Source organism: Antechinus flavipes, chromosome 6 (genome assembly GCF_016432865.1).
Source record: "Antechinus flavipes isolate AdamAnt ecotype Samford, QLD, Australia chromosome 6, AdamAnt_v2, whole genome shotgun sequence".
NCBI classification, from domain to species: Eukaryota; Metazoa; Chordata; class Mammalia; order Dasyuromorphia; family Dasyuridae; genus Antechinus; species Antechinus flavipes.
The window spans coordinates 203660675-203675983 of NC_067403.1; the positions used below are offsets into that span (position 1 = coordinate 203660675).

At 33.7% G+C, this 15309-nt stretch overlaps 2 protein-coding genes across 2 annotated transcripts; both read right to left on the minus strand.

Annotated features, from left to right (window-relative positions):
• Window positions 1-629: 629 nt before the first annotated feature.
• Window positions 630-1568, minus strand: LOC127540644 (olfactory receptor 480-like). The gene has a single exon (XM_051965422.1). It carries the CDS (start codon window positions 1566-1568, stop codon window positions 630-632), a length of 939 nt encoding a protein of 312 aa, XP_051821382.1.
• Window positions 1569-10452: 8884 nt separating this feature from the next.
• LOC127541509 (olfactory receptor 508-like) lies at window positions 10453-15012 on the minus strand. The gene is made up of 2 exons (XM_051966748.1): window positions 14079-15012; window positions 10453-10496 (listed from the first exon to the last, which is right to left on the minus strand). Exons 1-2 carry the CDS (start codon window positions 15010-15012, stop codon window positions 10453-10455), a joined length of 978 nt encoding a protein of 325 aa, XP_051822708.1.
• Window positions 15013-15309: the final 297 nt, after the last annotated feature.

Genomic DNA, 15309 nt, shown 5'->3' on the forward strand with positions numbered 1-15309 from the left:
TGAATCTAAGACAGCAGAGCACTTAAGGCTAATTCCTACTCAATGTGTGATAATGATTCTATAAACATATGGTGATGTGATGGCTCTCTTCATGATTGGCGCTTGCTGAATGTGTTGTGATGAGGTAATCAGAGGAAAGGATTGGAGGACTGAGGGAGAGGGTCCAATGCTCTTCTCTGCAGTACACCGAGGAGAGAAGACTTCAGTCTCCTGAGTCCAGGATTCATTTTTAATGACCATATGACAGCTTGCCTGCCTCCTTCACTTCTCCTCCTAAAGACCAAGGACTGATCCTTTGACTGATCCTGACTCTGCTCCTGAGGCCCTCCAGAGAGCTAGCTTAGACATTATACAGAACAATGATCTAATACAATTTCAAAGGATTCATGGTGAAAAAGGAGAAAACTGATGAATTTTTAGTGTAAGCTGAAGTATAATTCTTGAATTTTATTTTTCTTGCTTTTTTGAAATATAGCTAATATGGAAATGTGTTTTACATGATTTCAAATGTATAATTGGGATTTCCTATTGCTTGCCTTCTCTGTGGTTTTGAGAGTGAGGGACAAAGTGCTCAAAATTGAAAAAAATGTTTAAGATCAATGACAAAAAATACCTGTGTTCAGCTGAATTCAAGAAAAAATATGTTTCCTACTAATTAATTTCCTTAGGGCCCCTTTTACTTCATTGTTCCTTAAACTGTAGATTAGGGGGTTCAACATGGGGATCAATACACTGTAGAAAACAGAAATTACCTTATTCTGATCTGCTGAATAGCTAGACTTAGGCATCACATAAATTAAAATAAGGGTTCCATAGAACAGAGTGACAGCTGTGAGATGGGAGGTACAAGTTGAGAAAGCTTTCGATCTCCCCTCAGTAGAATTTATCTTCAAGACAGAAAAGAAGATGTACACATAAGAAATCATAATAATGAACACTGTGATCATAAGTACGAATGCAGCAGAGGCAACAGGAAGAATTTCAGTAAGATTATCTTCAGAGTAGGAGAGTTTCAAGAGTGGTGAATAATCACAAAAAAAGTGATTGATCTTATTGGCTCCACAGAAGGACCGATTCAATAAGCAACCAGTAAAGATCCAAGCATTCACAGAACCTCCCACATAGGATGTAATGAGTAACAGAGTGCAGACCTTAGGAGACATGTTAATGGAATAGAGTAGGGGATTACAGATGGCCATATACCGATCATAGGCCATCACAGCCAGCAGGAAGTTCTCAGCTGCCCCAAAGGAAAAGGTACAACATATTTGGGCCATACACCCTGGAAGAGTGATTAAGGTGATGTCCTTGAGATAATTTGTGAGCATGAGAGGTGTGACAGATGAGGAAATTTCAATATCCATAAAAGCCAAGTGACTGAGGAAAAGGTACATTGGAGTGTGAAGTTGGGAGCTAATTCTGATCAACATGATTAAGGTAAGGTTACCAAAGAATGTGACTGCATAGACACCCAGGAATATCACAAAGAGGATGACACGAAGAGTTGGATCATCTGTTAACCCCAAAAGAATGAATTCAGTCACAGCAGTGCAGTTATTGCCAGACATCTGTCTTGGAAAGAGTGCCTATTAGACAGAAGAGGAGATTAAAATAGAATACAGGATTAAGATTTGAATATGTTTGTTGATGCATTCAGAAAACATTCACTGGCCACTTCCTACATGCCCATAATATATTCTTACTCTTATATTTTTCTCTTATGCATCACAGTAGGTTATGGAAATGAATAAATTTGTTGCTTTCATTTTTTTCTCCACGGACCAAATATATTGTATAATTTTCCAATTTTGCCATTTTGACGACATGAAAAAACATTTAACAACTGAAGATAGTTGTTTTCCAACCATAGGAATCTTTCTTGAAATATGCAAGGATTGTATCCAAATATGTAAATGTTGTTCTACCAAATAACTACCATTATTAATCCCGTCCAAAGAAATAGGGTCTGCTTTGTGATCCCTGACTACTCAAAAGATTACCTTCCACAAATGAAGATATTATTCACCTCATGCTGATTATGAGGAAAGTCCTTGTTCCATTAAGATCCTTGTGCTTTAAAATCACTAAAGAAGAGGAATGGAGAAATCTGGATTCTAAGTCTTCTTATTTTATTTTGCTCTTAGTACTTGACATAAGGGCTATCATTATGCTAGATATTATAGCTTGTCTGAAGAACTATGGGAAATTTCCCAGGGGAAACTATGCTATTTCCTGCATAGGAGGGTGGGGAGGCAATGAAGCAATCTATTTTAACCACATCTTCTTTACATGTTGCTTCTTTCCATTATAGCTGAGCAAAATAGTATAGGAAAGTGATGGCATTTTATTGTTTTGTAAGAAGTGATGACTATGACTGTTTTGGATAGTATGGGAACACTTCTGTTAACTGATACAGAGTGAACTCAGTAAAACTAGTACAATTTATGTAATAACCTCAATAATCATGAGAGGAGAAACCATTTTGAAAGACCTCAGAATTTGGACCAAAATGGTCATAAATCAAGTCTTCAAAAGGCTGATGAGGAAATATTACTTACCACTTCTTGACAGAAAGGTGATGGACTAGAGGTACAGAATGAGACAAGCATTTCCATACATAGCCAATCTGTTAATGTATGTTACTTGACTATACATAGATCATACAAGAGAGAATTTCTACTATGAGTCAGGATAGGTAACTAAGTGGATAATGAGACATGAGTGGAGGGAAGGAAGAACAACAAAACACTTTCAAAATGCACAAAAATAAAAGGGAAATATAAGTGGGGGGGGTGTCTCTATGTTTTGATGTGTATGTATATGTGTTTAAGATATTTCTTTTAAAAACCAAACTATCTTGAAATGTTGACATTTGTCGGTGCTTGGTAAGCTCCAAAAAAAAATTATCTTGAATATTGTTTTTTCCCTGGAATGTTCTTATTACTTTCAATTCTAAACTCATTTTTCTTCTTTTGTAAATTCAGTAATGAAGTATATAAAATATTGAGATACTGTTCAGGTCAGAATCTGAGAAGAACCTGAATATAAACACTCATTTATGCATCGATTGATGTTCTAACACTTTCTTTGGTGACCACAAGAAAAAAAGGATTCCTAAACAAAACCAAAATATTGTGGAATAGTGAGTGAAATTTTCAAACTACTAATTCATTCTTCCTTCCTTAAGGTAAGAGTCACAACCTACTTTTCTGAGGAAAGAAAGACTATCCCTCTAGAATCCCTTTTCCCCCATTTTCAACAGTTCAAAATACCTCAATGACTCCTATTGTCATTACAACAATCTGAAAAAGAGATAGTTCTTTTTCCTAGGGCCAATCTCTTTAACTGTTCCACTGATCCCATCCCTCCTCTTTCAACTCTAAACTTTCTCCATTGAAAATCTCCTTTCAGTCTTTAATCTTTTTACCTATAGACTTTTCCCCTTATTTCTACAAATAAGATGAGATCTGTCTAATCCTTTAAAACATTTCATTTAACCCTGATATCCTTTCACTGTATCATGCTACATCTGACATTTCCCAATTAGTTCTCAGGAAGAAAAAAAATCTACCCTTGCAGAGTTCACTTCTCTTCCTTCTACTCATTTCTTAACACAATCTAATCTGGTTTCTAACCCAATCATTGCATTTAAACTATTCTCTATGGAATTATCAATAATTTCTTAATTTCTAAACCAGAGTATTTTTGTATTCCTCATTAAAATGCTTTAAAATGAGAGATTGTTTCAGACTTTGTATTTGTGTTAGCATTAGCATCTAGAAAAATGATTGAATAATAGGAGGTGCTTTTTTTTAATATTTATCATCTGATTAACTGTTGGCCTCTTTACAGCATGTGACAAGATGGATGATCTACTTTTCATAAATACTTTTTCCTCATGAGTTTTCCTGACACTGGCTCTCCTGGTAATAGTACCCCCCTACTTATCTAACCTTTCTTCATCAGCCTGATTTGCCAGATTATGATCCTGGTCCAGTCTTCTAACAACACATGTTCCCTGTACATCTATCTTGTGCTCTTTCCTCTTTTTCCATACATTCTTAATGAGTGCATTAAATTCCACTGCCATTAATATCTCCATTCAAATGAATTCTGTCTATGTCCAGCCTTAAACTCTAATCCACATATCACCAATAGTTGGCTATTTGTATCTGGATGTCTTTTTTTAAATTTATTTTTTAAAAATTATTTTATGAAGAATTCACACAGGGCAAATGCTCATAAGGTGGTTAGAAAAGGTGATACAAGGACACTCTCAAGGTATCTATAAAGAACTTTGGAATCAATTGTATGGCATGGGAGACACTGGCCACTCAGAATCACTCAGCATGGCGTGTCCTCATCAGAGAAGGTGCTGTGCACTATGAGCAAAGCAAAACTGAATTAGCCTAAAAGAAACACGAGACACACAAAATTGGAGAAGCCCCCGGATGTTCATGTGGACTATTTGTGTTCAACCTGAGGCAGAGCTTTCTGAGCTCATATTGGTCTGATCAGCCACAGTCAGACACACTGTAACTTGATTCTAACATAGTGATATCATTTTGCGTCTTTTTTGTAAACAAAGGACAACCTGGATGTCTCAGAGGCATTTCAAATTCAACAAGTCTAACAGAGAGCAATCTAAAACCATTTATCTCCCTAATTTCTTATTTCAATTCAGGGCTTTACATAGATCTATCTTTTATGCTCATAGTCATAATAATTAGAATAACTCAGTCCCACTATTTAATTTTTGTAGATTGCTTTTCTCCCATAATTGTTAAAGGAAAATATTATTATCTCATTTTATAGATGAAGTAACTGGATCACAGAGATTTAGTCTCTTATCCATGGTCATAATCATAGCCAGTAAGACTCAGATCTGAGATTCCAACCCAGTTCTTCTGACTTCATGTTTAATTTCCTTTCCACTATTATTAACCAATAAATATATGAGTGAAATTCTTCTTGCCAGGCTTCTATTTAAAAAGTGTGTGTGGGTGTAGGGGAATAACATGAGACAAATGCACCTATGTATACACAGAGCACTTTACCTAAGGTATCCTTACTCAATAATGTTCTATCAGGTACTTACTATTTGCAGGGAATCATTTCAAGATATATGAAATGACCTGTGATAGATCAGAATTTACTTGCTAATATAGTGCAATAATGCTCCATGAATATTGTTCACTTCCAAATATTTGACTTTATATGATATTATAATGAAACAAAAATATAAAGACTTTTATTAGAAATGAAAAACAGAGAGTAAGGAAAGGAGGGGGAGAAAGAAAGAGAGAAAGAAAAGACAGACAGATAGACAAAGGAAAATGAAGTTAATATAAAGTCTTCCATAGCAAGAGGAAGAGACAAACCTCTCTGAACTGGACTACAAATTTAAAATTAGATCTAAGTATTTTTATACTGAAAACAAGAACAGCAGTGGTACCTACTGATGCAAGAAGATGATAACTGTAGACTCCAAGGAATTATTTTTGTATGGCACTATGCTTTATATATTGGCTTTTGTAACATTTGGGATATAACCCCTTGAGTATCTTAATAGCAAATGTAACCTACATCATTAAAATGTCATTTGAAATCTACTGGGATAAGGAAAATTACTAACAGATAAATTGATAAGTTTTCCAAATTCTCAGGGGTCTTCTTTTATTTTTTCTTTATCTATGTTTATCTAAGATTTTTAAGTACTGAAAAACAAGATTAAAAAGCAACACAGCCAAACTAATATGATCTGCCATGGAAGCTCTCAATAATTGTTTTGGGATCAATATGTTGGGATCAATTGTTTGGGGATCAAAATATTACTTTACATTTATGTTTTATTTTATTCTTATTAATTTCATGGAAGTAAACTTTTCCCAATTTAATTTATGTTAAATTTTAAGTTCTAAACAGTTACCTCCCTTTCTTTCCACCTCACTCTAGAGAAGACCACTATTTGATATGTATGTAAATCCATAATATGTATACTTCTATTTAATCCTTTATTTATTTCTTGAGAGATGGAAATCATCTTCTTTTATAAGTCCTTTCTAATTAAGTTGAGTACTCAGTTATTCACATTTATTCTTCAAATAATACTGCTGTTACTGCATATATAATATTCTCTTAGTTCTGCTCATTTCATTCTTCATTATCCATGGAAATCTTTCCATGTTTTTTCTAAAATTAATCAGCTTCTCACTTCGTACACTACAGTAGTATTCTATCACAATCACATATGACAATTTGTTTAGCCACTCCCCAACTAATGGGCATTCCTTCAATTTCCAGTTCTTTGCCACCACAAAAAGAGCTGTTATACATATTTTAGAACATAAAGATTCTCTTCCTTTTTCCTTTGAGAAATAGACCCAATAGGGGTATTGCTTAAAGAGTATATACAGTTTTATAATTAAGGGGGTATAATTCCATATTGCTCCCCAAAATGTTAGGATCAATTCACAGTTCCATCAATATTAATTGTATTCATGTCCATTTTTTTTCACATTCCCTTTAATACTTGCAATTTCCCACTTCTATTATTTTAGGCAATCTGATAGGTATAGGATGATACCTCATTTCTCTAATCAATAATGATTTAGAAAATGTTTTCATATGATTATAAAGTTCTGATTTCTTTATAAAATTACTTTTTCATATCTTTTGACCTTTTATCTATTAGGGAATAGTTCGTATTCCTATACATTTGATAAAGTTCTTCAAGTATTTGGAGTTTGAGACCTTTATCTGTCTATAAAAATGTTTTCTCAATTCGCTACTTTCCTTCCAATCTTGCTGACATTGGTTTTATTTGTAACAAATCAAAATTTTAAAAATTTTCTGTATAAAGTAAGTGTAATTATCCATTTTACATCTCACAATGCTTTGTATCTCTTATTCTCATCAATTTTTCTCCTATCCATAAGTCTAAGACATAATAACTTCCACGTTCTCTTATTTTTCTTATAACACCTATCTTTATATTCCCAGTTTTCACAACAGTTTAACCAACTAGTGAATTCTTATATCAAAAGCTTAAATCTTTAATTTTTTCAAACACAAAGTTACTATAATCTTTCTAAAAATTATTTATTGTGTGTCTACTCCATTCCATTTATTCATTTTCCTACTTAATCAGTACCAGAAAGTGTTGATAATTACTGATATAACATACTATGAGATCTCATACAGGTAAACCTTCTTCCCTTAGTTTTGTTCATTAATCCCTTTGATATTCTTGACCCTTTGCTCTTTAAATGAATTTTATTTTTTTTAATTGAAAAAAATTTTTTTGCTAATTTATTGGGATGGCTTTGAATAAGCAGGTGAGTGTTGTACTTTATCAAAACCTTTTTCTGCATCTATTTAATATAATCATAATTAAAAACTATTATAATTATTAAAAACTGTAATCAATTATGTTAATAGTTTTCCTAATGTTAAGCTACCCTTCCATTCCTGGTATAAATGCCATTTGGTCATAATGAATAACCTTTTAAGACATTATTGTAATTCTTTTACTAGTATTTTATTTAATTTTTGAATCTATCATTTTCTTTCTCTATTTTTCCTCTTTCTTGGTAGGCATCTGTATATTTGTTTATAAAAGGAGTTTGGAAAGATCTCCTCTTTGCCTATTATCCCAACTAATTTAACCCATTCTAATCTGATTTCTCACCCCATCACTCCACTCAAACTATTCTCTACAAAGTTTTCAATAATTTCTTAATTTTTAAAGAATGATATCTTTGTAATCTCCATTTACATACATAGAAGATAGGAATTGTTTCAGCATTTTTATTTATATCACTAGCAAATATAGTAGGTGATAATTAATGGTTGTTGATTAATTGATTCTTGGCCTCTTTACAGTGTGTGAGGCACAGCAAACTATCCACTTTTCTTGGATATATTCTCTTCAGGTTTTTTCATGGTACTACCTGTCCTGGTGTTAGCAATCCTACTATGTTTCTGACATTTTTTCCTCAGCCTCCTTTGGAAGATCATGATCCAGATGTAGCTTTCTAATTGTACATGTGCCCTTTAACCTTTTTCTATACCTTCTCAACAAATTTATTAGCTTTTGTTGCCATTAACATCTCCAATCAAAGGAACCTCACATCTATATATTCAACTCTAAACTCAAATCCACATATCACTAACAGTTGGATATCTGTATCTCAATCTCCCAGAGGCATTTTGAACTCAATAAGTCTAATAGAGAACTCATCTTATCCCTAACATTCAATCTTAAGACCATTTATCTCTATAATTTCTTATTTCCATGAAGTGCCTGATCATCCTTTAGGTACCATGGTCTGCAATCCTGAAATTAATCTCTACTCTTCTTTCCATCTTCTCTTTCCCATCCAGGCAATTGCTAATTCTTGCCACTTCTACCTCAAGCACATCTCCTCTTCTTTCTCTCACACAGCCACCATTTTAACTCAAGTCTTCATCTCCTCTCACTTGAATTATTGCAAAGGTCTCTTAATTCAAATTTCAGTCTCACCTTCCTCTAACTATCCTGCAAAAAGTTATAGGAATGATCTTCCTATAGCACACAGTTGAACATGTTTTGTACTTAATCAAGCTTTGAACACATTCATTATTGCCTTGTGGATTAAATAAAAATTCTTTAGCTTGATATTTAGGATCCTGTACAATCTGAATCCAGACTCCCTCTTCAGATGAATTTCTCTTAACTTTCAGGCATATACTCCAAATTCTAGCCTAATTAGTCTATTGTCTATTTCCCAGACTCAGAAGTCTATCCCATCTTTGTTCCTCTACACAGAGCATATCCATGCTGAAAATGCTCTTTCTCTATTATGCTTCTCAGAATCTCAAGCCTTCTTTGTGCCTCAGCTAGTGGGTACTACTTCCAGGAAGCCAAATTTCTAAATTTTTGTCCTACCTCAACTTACTTTCTGCTTATTTATTTGTATAAATATTTTATTCTTTCCTCTTCAATGGAAGGTAAGCTCTCTGAGATAAAAGACTCCTGTTTTTTTTTTTTTTCTTTCTCTACCCATTGATACTCAGACATAGCCTATGCATAGTGGATATATCAAAATATTAGTTGAAAGGAAGGCAAAAATTATATTTTGTAAATCTCAAGTCTCATGTTGGTAATAACAGATAACAATAATATTAATAATTCAATATGACAATTTAAATTTCATAAATAACTTTCTTCCCACAATTTTTATAGGAAAATAGTGTCATTCTTATTTTTACCATTGAGATAACTGAGGATAATAGAAGTTCAGTCACTTATCCACAGAATTAGTCATTGACAGTAAGTCTCAGAAGTGATATTCAAACCCAATTCTCCTGACTTCAAGTCTAATTTCTTCTCCACCACATCAAGTAACAAATGTTTGAATGAAAATCCTCTATCCAAAGCCTCTATTTGAGAAATGAGGAAATGTAATACCTGAAATGTGTACATAAAGACTTTTATCTAATTTACTTTATCTAATCACAATCTAACTGGTATTTACTGTTTGTAGCAAGGTTTCAGGATGTATAACATAATCTGACTGATTAAAATTTTACTTACTAACATTGTAATATTGCTTTATGCATATAACTTACTTCCAGATCTTTGACATTATATGGTACTAGAAGGGACTAGAAACATGAAAACCCAGTTCAGGAATGAATCTTAGTCATTTAAATGGGTGAAGGAGGAGAGACAGACAGACAGACAGAGAAAGAGAGACAGAGATGGAGATATATTTAGGCTTCATGTAAAATAGAAATCAGTACAAAGTCTGGCATGGTGAGAGAATAAATATTCTCTTGAAATAAGCTACACATCAAAAATTATGCCTAAATATTTTCATAACAAAATTAAGAATAACATCAATAGTTATTGATGCCAGAAGATGATTTTGGACATCCAAGGAACTGTCTTGCATAGTAGTTCTGTATTTATGTTAAGTTTAGCAGCATTTGAATTACAATTCTTTAAATATCTTAATTCTAAATGTCATTGAAATGCTATTCAAAATCCACTGGGAAAGGAGAAAATTAACAACCCAAAGATAAGTACTGTGAAAATTTTTCTAAATTTTCAGGACTCTTCATTTATTTTTGTTTGCTTTTATCTGGATTTTTTTTAAAAAGTGAAAAACAAGTTTGGATAATAACATAGTCAAGACAATATGATCTACCATGGAAAATCTAAAAAATCTTAAAAATCTGGAAAATATCTAGAGAATGAAATTGAAGTTGTTCATCAATCAACAAGAATTATAAAGACTTACTATATGCCAGGTTCTATGCTTTAACTTGGAATATAATGAAAAACAAAAAACAGTTCCTGCCTTCCAGGAACTCACATTCTATTGGGAGAAACACCATGTAAATAACCAGATGCATACAAATTATAGACAGAGCAGATTAACAGTAATAATAAAGAGGAAGCTACTCTTAGTTAGAGAGGGAACACTTCTTGCAGAACATGGGATTTGAGCTGACTCCTAAAAAAAGCTTAGTAAACTAAGTGGCAATGGTAGAGGGGCACAAAGCATTTCATGCATATGCGACAACCAGTGTAAAGACACAGAAGAAGAAGAGTCATGTTTGGAGAAAGACAAATTTTTCATTGTAGCTAGTTTATACAATGCATGGATAGGAGGAATGCATAAGACTTGAAAGGAGAAAAGAGACCAGGTTGTGAAGATTTTTATTTTTTAAAAAACTATTCTTTATTGATGTCTTTTATTTTAACATAACTTAAATTTGTTCTAGCATCTTTCCTTCCTCACTTCTCACAAAGTGGTATCCCAAAGAAAAAAGAATAAATTTCTTTAGGTATATTTTGTCACTAAGGTGGTTTTTGATTTTTAGAAAGTCTCCACATAAGCCCAAAACACCACTTTTGGGGTAGGAAAGAATTAGCAACAAAAAATAAAGCCAGTGATTGAGGAATGGCTAAACAAATTGTGGCACATGAACACAATAGAATACTACATTAAAGAGTGGTAATAACAAAGTCAAGAAATCAATATATAAAATGACTACACAAAGTAATGGAAAGAACAGCACACACATAAATTAGGAGAAAATGAATGCTACAAGATTTTTAAAAACAATTATGGATCCAAAAAAGAGTAATGAGAAGGCACATCTACTCCTTTGCAGAGGTAGGATGGTCCATGTTTATGGAACATTACTTGTGTTTTCAGACTTATTCAATTAACACAAAAATTCACATATTTAATACAATAAATGAAAATGTGCTTTTTCTAAAACCCATTTATTAGTATCACTTCATCATAACCTTTATATCAGTAGACTATTAGATTCTTACACACAGGGACTATTTAATTTCTGTCACTGTATCCCCAAGGCTAACACAGTGCCTAGGACATAGTATGTACTTAATAAATACCTGTATTGGCCGAGCAAAGGGCAGTGGTCAAGCTGAACTATCCCAACATTCCAAACAACTTGAAAAATAACACCTCAGAGAGAGGTGTTAACCAACCAAAGACAGGCATAACTAATAATGTTCTGGAACGCCATGGTGGAGGCCTGTCTGGAGCCTACTCTTGCCACAGTGGCAACAGCAGCCACTTTCAGAGCTCTCTGGCTATAGACATAAAGAGAATTAGTAAGTGCATTGTAAGGGGCAGGTCAATTCTCCATGAGCCTCCACAGCTGTGAACATCTGAAAGGGGTGGCAAAGCAGCCTTTACTGACACAGGTGTTGCTTGTGGAATGGGAAAATAAATCGGAGGCAGAGAGAAGAAGAGGGAGATCAGACAACGCAAAGGCCTCTCAGTGGGGAGGTCAGAGAACAGCAACTGCCTCTCAGTCTCCTTGAATCACCATCATCCTCTCACAAGAAGAGAAGAAAAGGTCTACAAGAGGTAAAACAAAGTTACGTATTGTGTTCCCAACAGGACAACTGGTAATATTTGGCATTAACTGGAAACTATTTTTCCCCTATGCAGTTCTGAGTTGTTCCAGGATGGAGAAAAGTCCTCGTTGTGGTTCACAAGAGAGCAGGGATCTTGGACACAGTTTTTATGTATTCACGGTTGCAGGGGATCAGGGGCACCAACCAGGAGAGCAGTGATCACACCTTTTTCAGGTTCACATTATTTTGGAAGTACCAAAAACACAGACTTCCAAAACTTGCTCTGAAAAGGGCAGCACAAATAATCCTCTAGTTTTAGACAATGCCTCCCATTCCCCAGGTAAGCAGAGGACAACATTATCGTAGAATTTTAAGTGAAGAAATAGACTGAGAAAATAAGCAAACAAGAACAACAACAAAATAATTTGACCATAAAAGGCTGCTGAAGTGTCAGGGATGATAAAAAGACAATATTAGGAGTCAATAATGTCAAACCAGCTATAAAGTCTCATAGAAAACTGCTAACTGTATCCAAATTCAACAAGAATACTTAGAAGAGTTAAAATATATATATATGATATATATATATATTTTATATATATATATAAATATATATAAAAATATATATATATATATATTTTGGTAAAAAAAAAAAACACAAAAAAATGCTGAAGAAAATAACATCTTTAAAAAATGAATTTGCCACATGGTGAGAGATTCAAAAATCTACTACAGGTAAGAAGTCTTTTTAAACTAGAATTGGTAAAATAGGAAAAATATATAAAACTGTACTGAAGAAAGAAACTCTTTAAAAGGCAGGTTTTGTGTTTAGAACAATGTTTAGAAGCAGAATGAAGTTTTGAAGAGGTAGAGGGAGAACAAACAGGAAAAAATTAAATAAATGGAATTATGCTATTAAACTGTGGATGCAAATGAGATGAGCTCAGCCATTTGGATAGCAGAATGAATTAAAAACTGGAATCCAATTACACACACACACACACACACACACACATTTTACACAAGAGACTTGAAATAGAAAGATTCATATTGAGTTAAAATAAAGGACTGGAGTATAATCTAATATGCTACATCTGATGTAAAAAAAAGGCAGGGATAGTAATCAAGATCACAGACAAAACAAAAGCAAAAATAGACAATTAAAAGATTATTAGGGAAATTACATTGTACTAAAAAGCATACATAGAAATGTAAGATCAAAAACTTTTACATCAAGTTTCTTTAATAAGACCTCATTTCTCAATATACTGAGTATAGACGAGTCAAATTTATATTTAAAAAAATAAGAGCCATTCCTTGATTGACAAATGGTCATAGAGCAGTTTTCAGAAGAAGAAATCAAAGCTGTCTTTAGACATGTGAAGAAATGCTCTAAATCACTTTTGATTAGAAAAATGCTAATTAAAACAACTCTGAGAAACAACCTCACACCTATCAGAAATAATTAGAGGGGATGATGGAAAAATAGGTATACTGATGAACTGTTGGTGGAATTCTGGAGAGGAATTTGGAACTATGTTCTCAGGGCTATAAAACTGCATATCCTTTGACTCAGTTATACTAGTACTAATCTGTATTCAAAAGAGATGAAAGGAAAAAGAATAAGGGCCTATATGTACAAAAATATTTATAGAATTCTTTTCATGGTACCAAAGAATTGGTAATAAAGATGATGCTCATCAATTGGGAAATGATTGACCAAATTGTGGCATATGATTGTGATGGAGTACTATTGTGCTTTGGGAAATAAGGGGGAAAAATTTGAGAATTGTATATTTATATTAAAGTGAATTAAAGTGAACTGACAGATCATTGTGCACAGTAGCAATAATGTTGTATTAATGACTGACTGCCAAAGATGGGGCTATTCTGATCAGGACAACGATCTAAGACAATTTCAAAGAATTCGTGGAGTAAAAGTAGAAACTGATGACTCCTTAGTGCAAATTAAAGTATAATTCTTGAATTTTATTTTTCTTGCTTTTTTTTGAAATATAACTAATATGGAAATATGTTTTGCATGATTTCAACTGTATAATTGATATCATATTGCTTACCTTCTTAGTGGTTTTGAGAGAGTGGGAGACACAGAGACTTTGAAACTCAAAATTGTAAAATAAAAGAATGTTTAAAATAAATGGTAAAAATACCTGTATTCAGCTGAATTCATGAAAAAAATCTTTCCTACTCATCAGTTTTCTTAGGGCTCCTTTTACTTCATTGTTCCTTAAACTGTAGATTAGGGGGTTCAACATGGGGATCATTACACTGTAGAAAACAGAAATCACTTTATTTTCATCTGATGAATAGCTAGACTTGGGCATTGCATAAATTAAAGTAAGGGTTCCATAATACAGAGTGACTGCTGTGAGATGGGAAGTACAAGTTGAGAAAGCTTTGGATCTCCCCTCAGTAGAGTTTATCTTCAAGACAGAAAAGAGGATGTATACATAAGAAATCATGATAATGAATACTGTGCTCATAAGTACTAATGCAGCAGAGGCAGGAGGAAGAATTTCAGCAAGATTATCTTCAGAGAAGGAAAGTTTCAAAAGTGGTGAATAATCACAAAAAAAGTGATTGATTTTATTGTCTCCACAGAAAGACCGATTCAATAAGCAACCAATAAAGAACCAAGCATTCACAGAGCCACCCACATAGGACGTGATGAGTAATAGAGTACAGACCTTAGAAGTCATGTTAATGGAGTAGAGTAGGGGATTACAGATGGCCATATACCGATCATAGGCCATCGCAGCCAGTAGGAAGCATTCAGCTGTCCCAAAGGTGGCTCCCCAGCACAATTGGGTCAAACACCCTGGCAGAGAGATTAAGGTTATGTCCTTGAGGTAATTCATGAGCATGAGAGGTGTGATAGATGAGGAAATTTCAATATCCACAAAAGCCAAGTGACTGAGGAAAAGGTACATTGGAGTATGAAGTTGGGAGCTAATTCTGATCAATATAATTAAGGTAAGGTTACCAACTAATGTGACTGTATAGACACCCAGGAATATCAGAAAGAGAATGATACGAAGGGTTGGATCATCTGTTAACCCCAAAAGAATGAATTCAGTCACAGCAGTGCAGTTATTGCCAGACATCTGTCTTGGAAAGAGTGCCTATTAGACAGAAGAGAAGGAGATTAAAATAGAATACAGGACTAAGATTTGAATATGTTATTGATGCATTCAGGAAAATGGCTCTTCCTACATGCCCAGAATACAACCTTACTCCTTTACTTTGCTCCTATGCACCACAGCATGTGGTGGAGATTAATAAATTTGTTGCCTCCAAATTCTTCTCTGTGGACTAACAATACTGTATTATTTTCCAATTTCGTCATCTTGACAGTGTGGAAAAAAAATCTAAGAATGAAGAGAATAGTTGAATTTCAGCTA

Excerpts from the sequence above, each read along its gene's own strand:
- LOC127541509 (XM_051966748.1), bottom strand. The coding sequence starts at position 15,012 with ATGTCTGGCAATAACTGCACTGCTGTGACTGAATTCATTCTTTTGGGG. Across the intron at positions 10,497-14,078 it reads GAGTAGGAAAGATTTTTTTC|GCTCAAATCCCATGTTCTGC; the intron begins ATGAATTCAGCT and ends TTTTAGGAGTCA.
- LOC127540644 (XM_051965422.1), bottom strand. The coding sequence starts at position 1,568 with ATGTCTGGCAATAACTGCACTGCTGTGACTGAATTCATTCTTTTGGGG.